The following is a 19982-nucleotide window of genomic DNA, read 5'->3' as shown; positions in this document are numbered from 1 at the left end:
TTACTTTTGTTACTGAGTTTGACACCGCTGATGATGTCTCCAGGTAAATAAAAAAGTAGCCACAGTTGGATAAGGCCCTACAAGCCCTTGCACCTTTTGTTCAGACCCCGCACAGGAGCTGTATCTGCATAACTGAATGCGTGACATTTGTTTGTGAAGTAATCATTTATTATGCAAACATCAAAACTTCATTATAACTAATTTTATTAAATATGTACATGTTATTACTATTTAAAAGAACGGCTATCATTCCAAGATCTGCAAACTTCTCTCTAGCTCTGAGAGCTGCGGCAGAGCCTGTATTAATGCTAGTTTAAAAGCTGGAAGCTAACGCGGTGTCACTCTGAGTGACACAGCACCACCTCTGGAGGCAAAACTTCATTGGCTGTATTCTTTAGTTACAATACAATCAAAAAAAACCCAAAAAAACCAAAAACCCAAAAATCTTCCCTGATAACAATATATTTGTACATTGTTTAAATTTCCCAACTCTGTCCAACTTGGAGGATGGAAGCAAAGAATTCTGTCATGATTAGGATTCTCAGATGCTGAAGAAGGGAAGTCGTACCAGAAACATCTGACGATAAAGGCTGTTTAAAGGCAGAGAAGGGGGCACAGGAAGCAAAGAGAAAGATGCGTCCATCTCCTCTGCTGGTATCCAGCCAGGAGCTCTCAATATTTTTCTTGCTCAGGGTCCCATGGCCTCATGTGACCTCAGTGAGGATAATGCTTCCTATCAGTGGCCCCCCTTCCCATCACCTCTCCACTAAACTGGTAGGTCAGCTTCTTCTTAACTTTCTTGACCTCCCCTGTCTTGCCATAGTTTCTCAAAGCCCGTGCCATCTTCTGGTAGGTCATTTTCTTGCGGTTGCCTTTCTGGATGCCCCAGCGATGTGCCAATGCTTCTTTGTGTTTGGAGGAGAACTGGAAAGTACCTTTCTCCTTGTCCACCCACCAAATGCTGTCCTTCATGTCCCCACTGCGAAGAAGGTCCAGAAGAAACTGATACAGACGTATCTTTTTCTTGCTGCCTGTGTGAGAGTCAAAGAAGAAAACCAATGCAGCATTACTATTTGAGTGTAGTTCCTAGTGAAACAGCAGAAAGTATCTAAGTATTTCAGCTAGCTTGGGAGAGGCATAACTTCTTCAGTTTGCAGCATTTGTAGCAGTAGACAGTGTAACACTGTGAGGACAAAATATGGGTTGATGAACCAAGAAGAAAAAGCAAGAATAAGTAACTCCAAAGGCTAAACTTCTGAATTTTTTTTTGCTGATTTGAAGCTAATTGAAAAACATTGCTAATTCAAAACTAACCTAAACCTAATTTTGGCAGGTTATACAGAAGGTAACTCTCAGGTACTGAGAAAAGAGAGCTAAATTTTATTTATTTTTTTAATTGGTTCTTCCTTGACCTTCTTGTCTTGGTTTTCCTGGCTGCTAATAGAAATTGTAGTAGAAATGGCAAAAGCCATTTCCATTCAGGAAGAATGAATAGACAAAGCCAAAGGAGGCAGGGGAGTACATTAAAAAATTATGTTTGAGGTAGTTAGGTTGTGAAAGATTAAGAGGACGGGAGAGTGCAAGGAGTCAAGGAAATAAAAGCTTTGGCAGTGGCATAAAATACTGGCAGAGCAGTTCTACAGTTGTATTCATTATAGTCATTGTAATATAACACCTGCTCAGTTCATAGCTTGACAAAATCCTTCTGTTTCCACTGACCTGTTTCTCCATGCATAATTCCAGGCCCAGGGTCCACACCATCATTCTCTCCATCTGATACCTCCAAGGGGGGGCTCTGCCTCTCTATGTCCTCCTCGTCAGAGCTGGGCTGAGGTGGAGAGAAGTACATCCGGGGCAAATAGGACACCTTTTGGAGAACAGAGTAGTAGAGGCAGAAGGCAGTGATACAGAGTAGGGCATCAAGATTAAAAAGGGAAATAAAGAGAGGTAATTAAAAAAAGGTAATAAAGAGAGGCACAGAGAAAAGGGGGGAGAAAGTAAGAGGTAAGTGAAAATGTTTAGTGTAGTACTGAGTGACTTAGTTGCTGACATTTATAATAAATGCCATCCTATTAAAAACCACTTTCAGATAACAGACAACATTCACACATGTACAATGATACACCTTTACAAGAGAGAAGAATGAATAAATTAATAACATTGTGAATTAACTTTCTCATATCTTATATGCTATACAAGTAACACTGCCCCTCTTCCTCCGTATCTCCATAAAGCCTGCTTTCTTCCTAATGAACTTCTGATCCTGGTTGTCGATCCCCAGAGTTAAATTGCTTTTCAGAACAACTTTTTCCTAACACAGACCATCTGGAGCTAAATTCAAAAGAGATGAACAGTTCTGCCCTATCATGGCTGGCTTTGGCTCTGTTGTCCTCTTCCTTTCTCCAGCATAGTACCTCCTGATGGCACTGAAACCCTATCGGGCTGCAACAAAATTTGGAGATGGGATTATACCAGTCCGTCAGCGCTCCCTCTTAAACTTCCCCCTGGAGGAGAGGAGTAGCCTTAACACTAAGATAAAGGATATAGCATATCAGCCTGTATTCTCTTTTCCCAAATGGCTAACTGAAAATTCCCCTTTAGGGGGGAATTTCTCATCTGCAAAGCCATCGAGCCAGTTTTTGTGTTCAATTCTCTTCTCCTTATATAGAGGTGTTGTCAGAAGCAGTGTGGAATATACCTCAGCTCTGTAAATTCTCAGCTGTGGTCTGGTTTCCTAGGGAACATGGGCAGTTGTCACGAATTATTGCATCTTCTTATTTAATAATGTGAAACAGGTCAGTCTGAGGGGCAGAGAATAAGAACCCAATCCCTACATTAAAACACCCAACCAACATCCCCCAAATCCAGCAGCATATTTCATGTGGCTTTCATGAAATGGGACAGATGATAGTCCTTGAAAGTGAGCTCCTTTTGTACTGCTCTCCTCCTTCACCAGGAAAGGATGTTTTGAGCCTGGTGCCCTCCCAAGGGGACCTCAGACACTGAACTGGGCAGTGGGCGTTCATGAGTCACACCACTGGCCCTGTGTTGGGCTCCTTTCGGATGAATTTTGCACCACTCAAAATGTCCCAATAAGGCGTGTGCCGAGGCTGTTTGGGGGCACAGCAGCTGGCAGTTACTGAGCTGGCAGATTGGCTGCAGCCGATCTGGCAGGAAGGGCAGGATTGGGCAAGAGTGAGTGTAAGCTTCCTGCCAGATCCTCAGGAGCGAAACTTCAGCCCTCACCACAGCCACCTCCAGCTTTTTACAGTTAAGAAAGCTGCAGCCTCAGGGGTAGGAAGGGAGGGAGAGGCTGTGCCGAGGGGGAAGGGGAATGAGAAGATGGGACAGCGTCCTACAGGGGAGGGGAACGGAGACTGGTGTCATGGGACATGGGAATGGAGATGTGGGAATGGAGAAAAAGGTTGTGGAATCCTGGAGTGTTTTGGGAGGTGGTATGGGTGTAAGGAACCGCTTCTGTGGGGCTGAAGTGGGACAGTAGGAGGGGACATGGTGTCTCTCAAGCCACGGTAGTTGCAGAGGCCAGCCTGGGGAGTTGAGCAAGCTTTCCCCACGCTGTCCTCACTTTCCTTGTCCCCACTTCCTCTGCATCTGAAACTCAGCAAGGCAAATACAGTGTCACACAGTTTTGGGGCAGAGTCACAGAGGACTGACCCGTGTGCTGTCAAGAACCAGGTTACTAACATAGTTTTGGAGAGAGGAAACTTAAGGAACTACCAGCTGCTTTCCATATTCTGAAGTTTTCTCCGAGTCTGTTGCACTCCTGTGTGATTTTTCGCTTTCTAAAGTTCTTCTCACAGCTTTCCAACCTTCTCTTTCATTCTCCCTTTAGAATGAATATTTTTTTTCTTATTTTATTATTTCTGAGGCCCCTCTTGGCAGGCTAACAAAACTTTTCAAACAAATCTTGTTCATGAACAGGTTAAACTTCAAATCTGATTTCACAAAGTAATATGATATAAACAGAAAATTAAAGAAATATCTTTAATATTTGCATGTTCTTCCTTTATTGTAAAAAGTAACTCTGATATTGCAGGAAAAGCATGCTAGTTAAAAACTAGCAAATTTACAGGAGGATTAGAACTTGCTTCCTGCTTCTATCTATCACAGTTGCTTTGCCTGGGACTGTGACACACCAGAAGCTGAACTTCAGAGCATGCCAAGTACTATTTGCATGAGCTATTCTAGGAATAAAAGTAAAGTAAAAAGCCAAAGATCCTCTGCTGGTAAGGAAAAGGAGGTTAGTGGTGAATTCTACAAACTAACATCTGCGTCTTAGTAGGATGTGGGGCAGGGAGATCACAGTGCTCTTTATCAAAAGTTGTAACAAGATTAATTCCCTGCCTTTCATCCTGAAATGAAAGACCATAGCTGACTAGAATGAATGGGGATAAGCAGAAGTTCCCTTTCTTGTTTTTTTGTTGTGGTTCCAAAGACATCCCTAAAGGGGCTCATTTTCATCCTTTGCCCTTGGCCATAGGTAATGGTTGGTCATTAGTTATTAGCAGTTGCAATGAGCAACTGAAACAACTTGAAGCTTCCCACAGACTGCTGTTCCATGATGCATGTTTTATATTTGTAACTTTCTGTTCCTAATTCTTTGTTTGTATCTACATCTTACATTCTATTCCTGATTTTTTGATGGCTTGCAGTTTCCTGTTGTCAGTGTTAACTTACTCATTCTACTTTTTCTCTTCTTTCTTTTTGATTAATACAGTATTAGCATACAATTTCAGTTTGCTTTCAGCAGAGAAACCCAAACTGATAAGCCCATGCATGCGGTTTTTCTCACGAAGTTTCTGCAAGGGTACTGTTATATGCAGCACTGTAATCTGCAAAAGCTCTTTTCTCCAACTTCAGTTCTACTCTGTCTTCTGTTTAGGACGTTTCATGTACACTGGGAAACTCTTTAGCACAAGATCTCCCAGCTTTCTTACTGCTCCCAGTAATGACCTTGGGCACTGTAGGATCAAGAGTGGTTTCCACACCTCCTGTGCTTAATATCTTTGCAGTATGATGGAACACCTTATATTTTCAGCTTCAATGAGAATTCGCTGCTGCTTTGGTGACCATTGCATAGTGGAGTATCTTTTTCTTTTTCACAGGGAAATGCTTGGCTTGATGTAAAATCTGAGCAAAGACAAGACAGTGTGCTTTGTCTTGTGACTTATTTACTCCCAGATAGAAGCACAAGTAGGGTGTCCTCAGCCTGTGGTAGAATTCCCAGTGACTTGTCTTTGTTAGCATTTCTCATACATGTCATGTAAAACTGTCAGGGTTCTTTGGAAATATTTAAAACTTTACTCCTACTTCAAAGCTCAGAATTACTTCTTAATAGTCATGGATACTCTTGCTATGATGATACAAAGCTTCTCAGATCCAGTTCATCTGCAGAATTGTAAACCAGTTGATTCTCATTCCAAACGAAACAAAAATTTGAAATTCCAAACACCTCCACAAAATGCAGTTCTCTTTTTAGACAGTGTGGGGAGCATTATCCAGGTAAAAAGAATGTTTAAAATACATTTTTCCTGAGAATGAAGAGCTTTACACTCCCTAAAGAACCTGAGTAACTCATTTCAGCAATCTCTTTCACTTAATAGTATGCATTCCCTAATGTATTATTTTCTTTACCATTAATTACCATCTGAAATTCTGAGCAGGGGTTGGTAACCATACCTGATGGTTGAGTCCAATGTGTGTGGTTGGGATTGCAGAATCCAAGACATGCATTTGCTCGATCTCCATGTGCCTATAGAGCTGCTGCAGCTGGGGAGGCTGCACACTCTGCAGTTCTGTGAAATGGTTGTCTCCAAAGGTCTCAAATTCACTGTGCATGTGGTGTGGATGATATTCCCAATAATGATCTAAAGAAAGTAAAAATAGATTGTCTGTCATTGCAAGAATAAAAGCCATGGCATTTACCTGGCTTTAATTGATTCTTACTCCAGTCACTGCCCTTTCTGCCCTTTCGAAACCACTCCTGTTGACCTGTCTTTGCTGGCAATCTGTATCTGTAAAGTTTCTTTTCCTAATCTCATAAATTCCTGTGACTGGGAAGTAATACTTAGGCCACTTTAAGTAGGACAATACTCTCAGATAGTGAGATGGATTTCAATGATAATTGAACACAAGATTTAGGAGATGTTAATGCTGGCACCTTTCTCAAGAAGAGACCATTAACAAGTTTCAAAACATTGTCATTCTTGACAACAAATACGACTGATTTACATACTGTCATACTCTTATTACACTCTTCCTCATGGCATGGAAATGAGGAGGTGGAAAAAATGTAAAGATTATTCTGCAGCTATCTTTAGTCTTTATTTTACTGTGCTATCAAAATTTCAGGAATGCTGCAGAAAACACACTTTACTAGATATTTCCTGCTGTGTTGCTATGTCACACATTTTTAAGTACCAATACTAGAGAATAAAAGGATAAACATATGTGGAAATCTGGTATACAGAAGGGCTAAATTCTAATGCAGACTCTTTCTCTACCTTTTTTATTACTTTAGTACATTTGAAATTTCTGTGATAATTTGGATTTTTTTTCAAAAATACAATAAATACTTAAATAACCACTATCATGTTTCCTGATTATTTATCTTTGAAATCAAATTCCATATCATTCTCAGTTTTAGATTTCTGGCTTTTTTAGTTCAACATAAGCCTTCAAGTTTTTAGAATGTCATATTTGCTGCTCAAAATTTAAAATTTTCTATGAGAAATGTGAAGTTTTGCTAGTTCTGGTTCTATATACAATAGCTGCATACATAATTTTGCACATATTTATGTGCAACCTCTTTTTATAATCAGTGTCAACACTCTGTCCTCTGCTCTGAGCTTGGAACTAATCTTCCAGGGTTCACCTTTTTGTGCATCATTTTATGCATGGCTGAAATTTCTTTATGATATTATATGTAACCGTTCTAATTTATATCTTATTTTTCCATGTTCTCTTCCCTTATTAAATTATTAAAAATAATTTATCCTGCCCTTCACATGTTTTAGGTTGTTGTCATGTACTCTTACAATCTAATTCTAATTATCACTAATTATATCACTAATTATGACTTAAGCTAGCTTCAGCTCTCAGTCTTTCAGTATAAATCAGTATATTCACTCCCCTATTCACACTTGTATACTTCTCCAAGCTCTCTGTCACCTGTCACCTGTTGACATCCTTCCAATAACACAATGGACAGAACTGAACATGCTCCCCTAAATGTAGTTAAATTTATAAAGGAACAATTGTCTTGTTCTGCAGTATATATTATTATGCATGACATTATCTGGATACTAATGTGTTATGAATATTTTTCTTAAACATCAAGTTAATTCTTTTTCTCATCTCCTATCTCCTCATCCTCCCCCATTTATGTTTCAAACAATTAAGTGTAATCACACTGAGGATTTGAAATCCAGGGGAGTGACTTTGAATGTGGCTTCCTTTAGAGTGAACTCAGTGATATACCAAGCATAGTTGTACCTGGGAAGCTGTAAGCTCTTTCAGCTGTCTGTGTGCTCAGGCTTGTAGAGATTTATTTGGAGGCTCTGTCAGACCCTTCATGACACCAGCACTTACTTTATTGTCCTTTCTGCTTTTCTGATTAATGAATAAACATTGTCACTGCATGTGAAAGGGGTGGAAAAGTGCTTATAAAAGCATCCAGGGAGCTGCTGCATTATTTTGTCATTTCTTTGCTTTGTTGTATGGAATGTTCTATGGCCTATGTATGGATTTATAGCCCTAAGATAATTACAATACACAGTAGCAGTTCTTTGTGTTGCAGTTCAAGAGAAGAATTTCAGTTTCTAGGGTAAAAATGTGGGGTTTATGGGTGTAAGGGACCCAGGTGTTTTTACATCCATATCTACTTCAACCCTGGAGACAGCAGAGTGTGTGAGTTGAAATCCATAATTTACCTAAGGCTGTGTCCTTGGCAGGAAGCTTTGAGCACTTTCAGTGTAAAACCTTTCCATTTAGGTGGAAGACCGATCCACACCAACTCATGTTTTCTCTGGGTTAAATTACTGCAGATTTCTCTAAGAAGAGCCAACCACTGAGGTCCCATACACCATGGGCAGCCCTGCCTATTGAGTTGTTGAGAACACATTGCAGGAATAATCTAAACTCCTGTTCCTTAGTGTGATCTGGCTCTGCTTGCAGGGTGGAAAGTGCTCTGTCAGAGGGCAATGCATATTCCCAAGGATCCCTCGTCTTTGATAATCTACAACAGCAAATGAATTCTCATTTATCCTCCAATGCATAATTGGAAGATTGACAAAGCCAGGAAAAAGTCTCTGAGGCTCTCTTGGCAGGTCTTCAGCTGTGGAATGTCTTACTAGCAGAAAATATGGTAGCCAAGAGAGAACAAAGAACATTTCCACCATGCCTAGCCATGAGTATCTTGCACCCTGTAGGTGGTGTACTTTTGATTATTTTAAAATACTTTTTATCAGCAGTAATGTTTTTATACTTTAAGATACCTCTTAGTTTTTTGGAGCCTGTGACAAGGTTGCTGTTGCTCCAGAATTGCTTTAACTTTTCCCTTGGCAGATTAGTTAACCTATGGAACACAATTTATGCATATCCATGCTAATAACTAATTAGTAATTATCATATTAATTACTAAATTAATTTTTGATGGAATTAGATTCTGCTGTAAAAATAAAGTAATAAAATAATACTATTAGCCCAGCATATAGGATTTAAAGTAATGACATAATAGTATTATACTACAGAAAAAAAATCTATGTCAGAAATTACTTCAACACAAACTTGTGTCCAAATATGCAGGTTGTGATAGGGAACAAAGTCCTCATTCTTTCTAAAATATCTATAATTTACCAGTAATTCTTAGGAAAAACAATATTGGTGGTAGTAGCATTAGAAGAGAAATTACAAATCTGTCTCCACAAGCCCTTCTGCAGTAAAATATCCTGGTTAAGTTAATGCACATGAAAATAAAAAGAGAAAAATTTAAATATCTGTGTCTGCAGGTTTTTGAGTTACCAGAAACTCTTTAATTCTATGTTTTTTGTTAGTGTTATGTCAGTTACACATAGCAATTTTGTTCTTTTCCCTAAAACATGAAGATGGAAGGAAGAAAAAAGATGGGAGATAAAAATTCTAGAAATGGAAAGTGCCTGTTCTTTAGGCAAAGGAAAATGTCATCAAAAGCCAAGCTATACCTACACAATGGAGTCATTATGAGAAACTTCATGTGAAGTGAAAGAGGATGTGAAAAAAATTCTCTCTTACAGAGACATGGAGATCATGTTTGTTTTGGTCTTGTATGTAGTGAAAGGTTAGATGAAGGACAATCATGAATTCTGAACTCCCTCCCATGACAGAGAAGATGTTAGCCTGTTGGGAAGCAATAGCTGACCTAAAGGTATTGTCTTAATATTCACCATGGAGGTAGATTCTCACTCCACAAATGAGAAAACCTGACCGAGCTTTTTCTTGCACCTTCTCATCACTGTAAATTGCTTTGCTCCCTTTTCAATAGACAAATAATGGTAGAACCAGCATTCAGAATATGAATCAGGCTCAAGGAAGGTATTTATAATAAATGTGGAGCAATGGGCTAAATCTGCACTGTGCAGTGCAAAACTGTGCAGAAATTCATGAGCCAGCTGTCGAAGCGGAAACACGACAGCTCTGTCAGCACAGCGCTCTGCCCAGGCAGAGGAGACAGCTGCTGCCATGGGAGCTCTGGCCCAATGTCTCTGCCTGGTTCTGCTCTGGGCTGGGCTGATTTTCCAACACATGGTGAACTACAGCAGGGTTTCTTTCACAGCCACACACTGCATAGCTTGCAAGTTCCCGCTGTGTTTTGCACATCTGAAAGAACGAGCCAAGGAAAAAACCCATAGAGGAAATGGGAAAAGTATTGGAGGACCCTGGAAACTCAGTGACAGGCACTACAGAATCACTCTTGAGAAGAATGCTGTGGTCCTGGGTAGAGTCTTACCTAAAACAATGTTAGAATTTCATTAGCTCTTGCTTTACAAACTTTGTGACTTTAATTACGCCAAATGTTCAAAGGCCTGTGGGTCAGGCCCCATCAAATCACAAGAACATCTGTGAAGGGAGGGGATTTTTTAATGAAGTTTGGAATTCTTTCTCTTTTTCATATAGTATTTAAGACTAAGGTTCACATGTTTGGACTTTCCTCTACTTCTATGTGGGCTAATAAAATCAAAGCTGAGATTCCTAAATGGCCATGTTAGGATGTGGGACCAAAATGTCCAGGATATGGGACAAAAATAAAATCCCAGATCATGAAATCTAGTAAGTTCCATGAGGCTAGCAAAGAAGTGAACAAAGGTCAGCACTCAGCTTCATACAAAAAGTGTTTTTTACTAAACCTATAATGTTTGCTAATAACATAGAGACAAAGCTGCAGTGGAATTTTGTAATTACAAAGATTGCATTGGTGTTACAAAATATGCTGTGTTACACTTGCAGACTTACAAGCTCAGGGTAGGGTGATGGACTAATACATGATCACTCAAAGGAGCTTCTGTCCTGCATGGCTGTGTCTCTGTGTTTATTACAGTATTTAAAACATAGTTGCACTTCAGTACAATGCATTGTGTATTGTGTAAAATAATTGCACACAATTCTTGTGGGGATGAACATATCATGTTGTGATTGTTAATTGATAATTGTTGATTGTTAATTGATAATTAATGATGTGTTGTTAATTTCAGTGTTCACTTATTGGAAATTATTTCCTACATTTTACGCACTAGTGGCACAGATCTACAGATTTTTTTGTGGACTTTACTACCTATTTGTGTAAATATGGAGCAATGGTTTCCTTCAGTATTATACTGGAGGAAAATGATGGTAATGCATGTAGCACAAATCTATAGATTAAGACATTGCCATCTCCCTTTCACAAAATTAATTTTCTAGCATTGAGAGAGAGGTAGTCTGACACCCCAGGAAATTTTCCTATTTCTTTCACAGTCCCTTGTCAGCAAAATCAGAAGTATTATTCTGTCTGGTGGCATCTCTTTTCATTAACTGGTAGTATGGAGGTGCATAGTGGTACTGCATAGACCTGCATAATTATTTTTATGTATTGTCGGTGTACCCCAAGCTGAATTTCTCCCTCACAATTCTGTTCTTATTTCTTCTTTTTATCCTGCTATCTAATCAACTTCTTCTCTCTTTCACTGCTGTCACTGCAGCACCTTTTTATTCCTTTCCCCCTCAATTTTCAATCATTGTGCCTTTATCCACTTTGTTCTGAACATTTAGTACTTATTTCTAAATGTACTTTGTGGCATCCTTTTCCTGATCCTCTGCATGGCTCTTCTCAAGACTCTATACTTCTGTCATGTAAACAAAATGAAAATCAAAGTTGAGTTTTTCAGAGTTTATTGGGTAGAAGGAAACTACAATAATTTGTGGGTTTTGGTCTCCATGTGTATTTCTTGGTTGTTCATTGCTCTTTTGGACTGTGAGCAATTCTGGACAGCACAGGGCACAGATATTTATACACAACCAACTACATTACTGATGCTTTCATAAATAAAAATTTGATTGAAATGTGCAAGCTGGGCTTAGGTTGCCTCTTCCATGAGCACTGTAGGAGTTAAAAATATGTTTTTGGGGTCTTTAGGACAAGTGTAGCACAGCTTTAGGAACAGATAAATTTCTGTTTAAAGTGCATGTTTAGGTACTGCTTAGGCTATAACCCATATAAGTCACTATCCAGTTTTTGTTGTGTTCATTATGATGAGTAAAGTCATGTTAGTGATCTAAGAAATGTAGCTTAGGAACAGCCTTTCAATAGAAAAATGGGCAGTAAACCAGATGGGGTGATAAAATGATGAAAGAGACGTTTTTGCTTGAGGTAGCCTAGACTTAATGACAGAAAAGTTATTTCCCAGTGCTTTCTCCTACATGGCATCTTTTATATTTATTATTTAATTGTCACAATTGCCTTTTGAGATAATCAGCGTTATCCTGTTTTATGAGTGTGCAAACAGGTGCAAGGTATAATGTAAAAACCCTGAATTTCCATGTGGGATTTGCTGGGTTTGATTAATGAGACTTGATAGATGCCATGAGATAACTGAATTAATTCTTTGTCTTCAGGTGTTAATAATGTCATTGGTGTTTCCTGAATGAAATGTAGAGAACAGATTTAGGTAGGAATCTCCTTCAGCCAAATGCTCAGAGCGATCTTACTCAGTAACTCACTGCTCTTTAAGATAGCTTCTGTTGCCACAGACAAAACTGTGCTGTGCAATGATTATTTCATGTCTTAAATTATAACAGCAATGGATCTAGTTGCTATATCAGTGGGAGTCTTTCAGGGAAACTCCAGGCCCTGCAGGGACTGCCACCAGTAATACAGCAGAACGGTGCTTTTCCTTCCTGAGTCAATATTGACTCTGGTATTTCCAGGGTGCTGTTGCTGGACCATTGTATTGCATGGGAGACAAAATTCACAGAGCAATTCTCTAGCCTCTGCATTGATTTAGAGTCCAGTGCCCAGACAGCATTAAAATATAGACACCAAAGCTTTGAAATCACATACATAAATTGAAGTAATAAATAATCATACAGCAATTTACATTGAGTTATGTTTACAAACAGCTACAAGGAGGTTTTACATAGATTTAAAGAGAGGAAATACTTGGGTGTACTGAAGGAAGAGTGAAAACTATAAAGTTAGATGTGGCAACCTGCAATAGAGATCACAAGAAAGAGAAAAATGTATGGAGTTGAAAAAGGCTAAATACCAAAGAAACCTAATTAAAATAAAAGCAAAAATAGATTATCCAGGACCTAAGTGAAATGATAATTGGACATGAGAACACAAGAAGAGGAATACAGGGTTGCAAATCCTGGTTCTCAAAAAGTTGAGAAGCAAGCTGAATGCTTTTGATCTGCAGTGGAAAATAAAACCACAATAAAGATAATGAAGGATAGAGATCATGTGATCCCACTTTCCTGGAAACTCCTTGCATCACAGACTACTTTTTAAAATGTTCTTTCAGAGAGGCCATGTAGCATTTCATGGGTTGCAACAAATAATATAATAATATTATATTATTAATAAAATATTTTTTGTTCCTGATTTGAAAATGTGTTTCTATACATTATAGACCACAGCAATAAATTTGTTATTTTCTTGTATGTCCTAAATCCATTTCCTGTGATAGCCCATGAGACTTTATGCTCCAAGGAGATATTTTTTGACTTACCACCATGACTCTCTCCATCACTGTTGAGATACTGGTAATAGTCATGAGGCTGTCGGTAGAGGTCTGACTCATAGGGTACCATATCTTCAGAGGGCTGTAAAAAGAAGAGGAATTTTTAGAACAGTAGGTTTACACAAATCCTTTCCAAATTATTCATATAGTTAGTAAAAAGCTGATGCCAACCCATTTTATATTGCTTAGGGAAAGAAAGGGGAGAATTCAAGTTATTATTGAATCAGCTGAAATAAAATGTGTGACACCAAACACTGGTTCTGGGGAAAAAAAGAAAGAGTAATCCCAGTAGAAAGAGACCTAGCCTGCATGGCCAAACTTGTCCAGCTGTAATACAGAAATCCCTTGTATCCCACACTCCAGCCTCAGAGCTAGAGAAAGTGTCTGTCATGAGGTTTTGTAAAACCTTAGTCCAGTTAAGTTTGTTACAGTGTTTCCTTCCAATCCAAACAAATTCTTGCACTGTCAACAACAAGGGAGAACTCAACCACCTTCTTGCCTTTTTTTGAATGGAAATTATTTCTAGTATTTCTAGGTGTTGTAGAAACATTTTAATTCTTTTAATGACTCCATCATAACTAGCTTAGAAGGACAAATACTTAAAATAACATGATAACTTATATGATGGGTGTATTTCTTGTGTTAATATTTCATATGCCTATCTGTATTTCCCAAATCCTTTCTCTCTCTCCATGAGCCTGTCACATTTTTTGGATCATCTGCATTTTTAAAGTTTATGCTATGGTGACAGCATGACAGAAATACAGGAGAGCTTCTCTTTTTCTTATTCCTCTAGACTGCTTGAGAAAATGGAACCTAAGGTAGCAGCTGCCACTAAAATCCAGATGGAGGTGGTAGATAAGCAGCTAGCAAAAGGAAAGGACTTTTTTTTTTTCTGGTTTCTTTAATTCTTTTGGCTAACTTCTTTGGTTCATTCTGTTGGGATTTGGGGATTTAAAGATTGTCCCTTTCTGAAGATTAAGATGTTAGAACACATCCCCCCCAAAAAAAAACCAAAAAAAACCTCCAACAAAACATTTTCAGAAACTACTTTGGAACTTGGTAAATCCTTAGTAGCAGCCACGTGTTGTATTAGTGTATGATTAAAATGCACTGGTAAGACTGTCAGCACACACACTAACTGGGAGTCAGATCTGTGGAATATTTAAAGCCTCAGGAGAAAATCCATCCACCTGGCTACAAGCTCCAAATATAATTGGTGGTAGTGGATAATTGCTTTGGGGAAATCTTGAGAAGATGATAACCCACAATAAAGGTTATCTAAGGGAAAGACTAAGGAGAAGAGGCAAGCCATCATTTAATTGCAGCCACAGCAGGAATACCAGTGACTCTGGTCTCCAGAGCTGTACTGGAGGTACAGTCTCCCTTTCCAAATCTGTGTGATTACAATAGAATTGCCCTTTATTCACACAGAGATACAATGGGAAGTATAACCTGTTCTCCAGATTTCAGGGGGGTGCTCAAAGAAGACAGTACAGCATGCATTTTCTCAATGTTTCTGCTATTTCTCTTTGTATTTTCTTGGTGCTCTCTCTGTGGTTATATATATTTACTTATAAATAATTCCTTCGACCTTTAGTGTATTCTGATCTCTGATTAGAAAAAGTAATGAGACTGTGTTTTGTTTCATTTAGGATAAAGTTCTGAATAGAGTTTCTCCTTTTCGTTGCAAATTAGTTCATCTCACTCCCTCATTTCCTTTCCCTAAATATATGCTTCCTGTTAAATATATAAACTTATGCCTTCACATTCAGAATTTTAAATTATTATAGTTTATATTAGAAATTAAAAACTTAATTTATAATTAATATATAAATTACTATAATTCAAAGGTAAACATTCATACTCTTTGAAAGGGGAAATGCCAACATCTAAATGGAAAATGCATATCAAACTTGTTGGGAAAAACGGAGGTAAAAAAGTCATAGAACTGTACATTGTTTGAAAGAAAAATGTGTTTCTTCTCGACTAAAATACTAGAAAGTGATAGAAATTATTAAGAAGTTAATACCTAAATGCATTGACGTTTTTAACGCTGATAACTATTTAGCCAAAAGTAAACTAATTTTGAAAGAAATCAGTATCCTGTCAATCTAGGCTTAATTTGCTAAAATTTCCCCTGATACAACAAGGTATCTATCACTCATATCATTACAGAAGTATAGCTTGGCAGGAAGGCCAAGCATCAGTCCAAAAGTAGATAAACAATACATATTGTAGGCATGGAAAAGAACATTTGGATTTTCCTAATTGTGCTTTTCTTTTGTTGTCTTTTTTCAGTATCCAAACTCCTCCACTTCAGACCAATACCCATTAACAGGCAATAGTGTCTCAGTCTGACAGCTGAGAATGAAGCTGTCAGTCTCTGTATTTTACCATTCAAAAGCTAGTTTTACAGTTCAGATGGATAATCAATGACTAGAACTAAAGGGAGGTGTGTTAAATAGACTCTTAAAACAATGATTCCCTTAATATTTACAGAGCTGGCTGACTGCAGAATGAGTTGCAGATGCTCAACATCTAAAAACATTTTTACATAGGGCATTGGGGTACTATGAACTCTGATTTGGAAGTCTGGGGCTTAAAACCTCTTTATTATGGATTCTTGGAATTTTGGTCCTTGGATTTGTTTCCTGTCCAGTGATCCTTTTGGTAAAATACGTATGTGTATATCCTTGTTAAGTCACACAACTGAACCAGTCTGTCTCCACAAAGGACTTGTAATGCCACCGCTTTCTATCTTGGTGTCTGATCTCCAGTGGCACAGTAACTAACATGGCAATATGTACATTACATATTTAAAAGTCTAGTTATCATAAACTTAGTCAGATGGTGGCTAAAGGACATAAACCAGCATGTATTCCCTCTGATTATCCTGTGGGAAGGTGGGATATTTCCCTCTATTTATTAGAAAAGCTATTTCAAATAACCTGTTTTTAATTGCTTTCTGTTTTTTGGGGGGCTAGTTTGTTGTTTTGCGTTGTTTTTTAGAAAAGTTTCTTTAGAAATATTTTCTCTAATTAGAGAGGAGAGGTTTCACCATATAGGGCTGTTGCCTCTTGTGCCAGTCTTTCCCCACTTACCCTGTCCTTCTCTGGAACCTCCCCACCCACACCCATTTCATCATCTTACTGACAGCACTTCCATGACACTGAACTGTTTTGTTACTCCTGACAAAAAGCAAAGAATAGCTTATGTTTAATATTTAACTGATATCAATGGCCATTTGTTCTATCGGTTTTTTCCATGTAAAAGACTGACTGAAAGCTTTGTTAGGATCCCTCAGCTGTTGTCATAAGTTGGTACCTCCTTTCATGCATGCCATGAGGTGCAGTACACTATCTAAGACAGTATTCTACCCTCAAGTAAGAGGTCAGCAAACAATGCTTTCTGTCACAGGCTTTGATAAATGAAGAGTGGCTTCAGTCTTCCATCTTTTCCCTGAAACTCAAGGGAACAGCCACATAACCAGTGAGGGAAAGTTCAGTTGGCACTGGTTAAGAGAGACACATTGGACTCAACTGAATAGCAGTCTGAAAATCTTGTTACTCCCCAAGACTTTGTCAGAGGATTCCAGGAAATTGTAAAATCACTAAATGCTGATTGTTTTGTTGTCTTGATATTCACTATTCATTGGCATGTGATTCAAAAATACTTCAGACAATTTCCAGTGATGTGCTGCTGAGACAAACTTTAAGGCCAAGATTAACTATATTTCCTTGGAAAAAAATTACAGTACAACGATTTTAGAAAAGATGAGTAAATATATTAGCACGATTACTCATTGGGCCAGCCTCACTGGACCATGTTGGCAATGCAGTTACGTGGAACAGAATACTTCTGTGGGGCATTTTTGTTCTCATGCAAAAACACTTCATTCAAAGCTGTGATTTCTACAGGTGGCCACTTAAGGATTCATATATAACTGGAACCCTCTTCAGGCAAAGGTGTTTGACTTAACAATTTTTTTTTCACCTATAATAAAACTGAATTCTGTCATGCATTGGAAGATACAGACCCAGTCTGCAGAATTTTTCCCCACAAAATTCCTCATCTTCAGAGGAAGGTGCAGTACTCCCAAACCATTTAAACAGTGTTTCCCAACTGAAGGATAAGAATTGCCTACTATAGGCAAGAGAAATCAGTTACTGACCCACCCTCAACTGAACGGGGAGGGGTGGAGGAGGGAAGTGTTGCTGTAACCCCTGCCTAGAAACAAGCTTGTGTCTCCCTGCTGAAAGAGTCCCAGGAGACACAGACACGCAGGGCTCTAGCTGGCAGCACTCAAAGTGCACTTAAAGCAGTTTTGAAAGTACAAACCACAAAATTTTTAATTTGAAAGTTTAATCACAAAAATAGAAATCAAATTTCCCTGTTGAGTGCTTCAGTAAGATGAAATTGTGTTTTCACTGCCAGTTGTATTGCTCATCTGAACACAGTTCAGATAAAATATTAACTGCAACACAAATTAGAAGATGGGCCAAACTGTGTTAGATTTTCACTCTATTTATTCAACATATGCCCTGGAATTCAACACCTGACAACAAAAAAAAAGACAGAAAATCTGTCTGTGAGTTAATGAATGGACAGAAAATTAACAACTGGATTTTTTGAATGGAAGTGCAGTTTTCTGGGGTAGCTAAGAACAAGGTTTGTGTTTCTTTTAAATTTTATTTTTTGTAAGCCAAACAAGAAACATACTGAGAAATCTCTATACACACTTTTATTTTCTTGGATTCTATTCAGATTTCTATTCTGTTGCACTTACAGCAGACCCATTGGGAAATTCTGTGTATTTAAGAAAAAGACAAAATATTTTTAGGGTCTTCTCATCCTTTTGGTAGGTAGGTGATTTCAGAGACACTGATGATAAACTGAGAAAATAAAGATAAATACTTCCAGACATCATGAATTCCAAACATGACAGGAATTCAAAGGGCCATCTTTCTGGATGGAAGATAAGAAATGTCATTAGTCTTCATTAAATGAGACAAGACAAACACAAAATTTGATAGAAGTTTTTGTTAAAAACCCTTGGATCTGCACTGTCTCTTTCTGTTCTCTGGCACATATATAGCAATTACTGCAAACCATCTACCACATAAAAAGCCAAGTGAACCACCTTATCTGACACCTCTTCAGCTTCTACAAACTTTATGAAATCTGAGTAAGGCCTCTTGTACCCATTCTGCTAACAGATTTCCCATTGAGGCTCGTTTCTGAACAACAGGTTAGTGACATTATTTTCTACATAAATAATAATTTTTGAACTCACCATACAATAACTTACAACAGTGCAACAATGATTCAGAGTTAAGAAAAGGATAGACCTGCCCCATAAGCACAGAGAAAAATTTATATCTTGGAGAAAACACTGAAAGACCCAAATAAGGACCGTAGGGTTTTTTCCCCCATTTGCCAATTGCTTTTTCTTAGTCAATGAATTTAAGAGAATTACGTTCAAGAAAAGATTAAGTTAAAAACTAAAATGCCATCATTGAAAAGAACATTGAAAGACGCAGAGTCCTAAAATCTGCAATATATAAATCAACACTCAACAACTCTTCTCTCACAGATTAGTGGACAGATAAATACATAAACTATGTCAGAGACTTCAGATGATTAAGAATTACAATCTGAAAAAACACGGCTTTTATATCATGTAGTTGGCACTGAAGAAAAGAGATTTACTGACTTGCTATAAACGTCCTGTACAAAAATACCACGCATTTAATCTGTTGAAACAAATGGAGATCAAAATCAGATACAAGTTTGGGGAGGAAATGTTAATTTCCCTTTCATTGCAGTGTTGTCACTAGTTTTATATATTGACTTAAGCCAAACTTCCTGGCATTACAAATAAAGACCAAAACAGAGATATTCTCAAATAACAAAACCTGGCTTACTTTGCCTTTTGCTACTGAACGCAATGATCAATATTACAAATAAATCCATATACTCACAGGGGGAATAAGGGGAAATCCTTCCATTGTGCAAGCTTGCAACATTCAGCCAACTTCTGAGTGAATTTTTCTTAATTCAGTTTTCAAACATCCAGAATAACTGAGTTGTAAAAAATCATATTTAAAAAAAAAAAAAAAAGGTGGGGGGAAATGGAAAAAGAAAGAAAAATGAAAGAAAAAAAAAAAGAAAAAAGTGAGATCCTTGGACTCTGTGAAGTCCCTTAGCAGTGGTGGATCTCAGGGTAGGAGAACCCTAACAAGTTTTCATAGTTTGCCCTAATAGGTTCTGAGGTGGACTTCTTCCCGAGTTGTATGCGAAGTTCCTGATTTTATCAAATGTCTGTAGAAGGCAGATAGCCCTTGGGTCTATCAGCACGCTGTGACATCACACTTTAGCCAGTTTGCATAAATCTCATTTCAGGGAGCTGTGGCGCTGTAGCAGGAAGTCTGCCCCAGCCATGGACAGGTGCTTTGCTGTATAATCAGCAGCCCAGAGCCCGGGCCTGCTACCAACAAACGAGCTGGTGGGAGCAGCCTGCTGGGGAAGGCTCTGTGCTTCCCACTGTACATGAACCATAACGATGGTGCTGCTCTCAGGTTTAATGATATATCATAAAGACACGGTCCTGGTAACTTCTGTGAGGCCACAGCAGTGGCACAGACTTGTGTTAATAATAGTTCTGTGTGGAAATTACGTGGCAATACTTAGCAGGTTGGAAAAAAA

At 38.3% G+C, this 19982-nt stretch overlaps 1 protein-coding gene across 1 annotated transcript; it reads right to left on the bottom strand.

Moving 5' to 3' along the window:
- Positions 1-184: 184 nt before the first annotated feature.
- Positions 185-19601, bottom strand: SPI1 (Spi-1 proto-oncogene). The gene is made up of 5 exons (XM_005522433.3): positions 19259-19601; positions 13263-13356; positions 5701-5888; positions 1720-1867; positions 185-1031 (listed from the first exon to the last, which is right to left on the bottom strand). The coding sequence occupies exons 1-5, from the start codon at positions 19301-19303 to the stop codon at positions 715-717; spliced, it is 792 nt and encodes a 263-aa protein (XP_005522490.1). The 5' UTR covers positions 19304-19601; the 3' UTR covers positions 185-714.
- Between the last annotated feature and the right edge of the window lie 381 nt (positions 19602-19982).

This window comes from Pseudopodoces humilis, chromosome 7 (genome assembly GCF_049639895.1).
Source record: "Pseudopodoces humilis isolate 2021_Gansu_Grassland_sample_001 chromosome 7, ASM4963989v1, whole genome shotgun sequence".
Classification (NCBI taxonomy): Eukaryota; Metazoa; Chordata; class Aves; order Passeriformes; family Paridae; genus Pseudopodoces; species Pseudopodoces humilis.
This window is presented reverse-complemented; position numbering and strand designations above follow the sequence as displayed.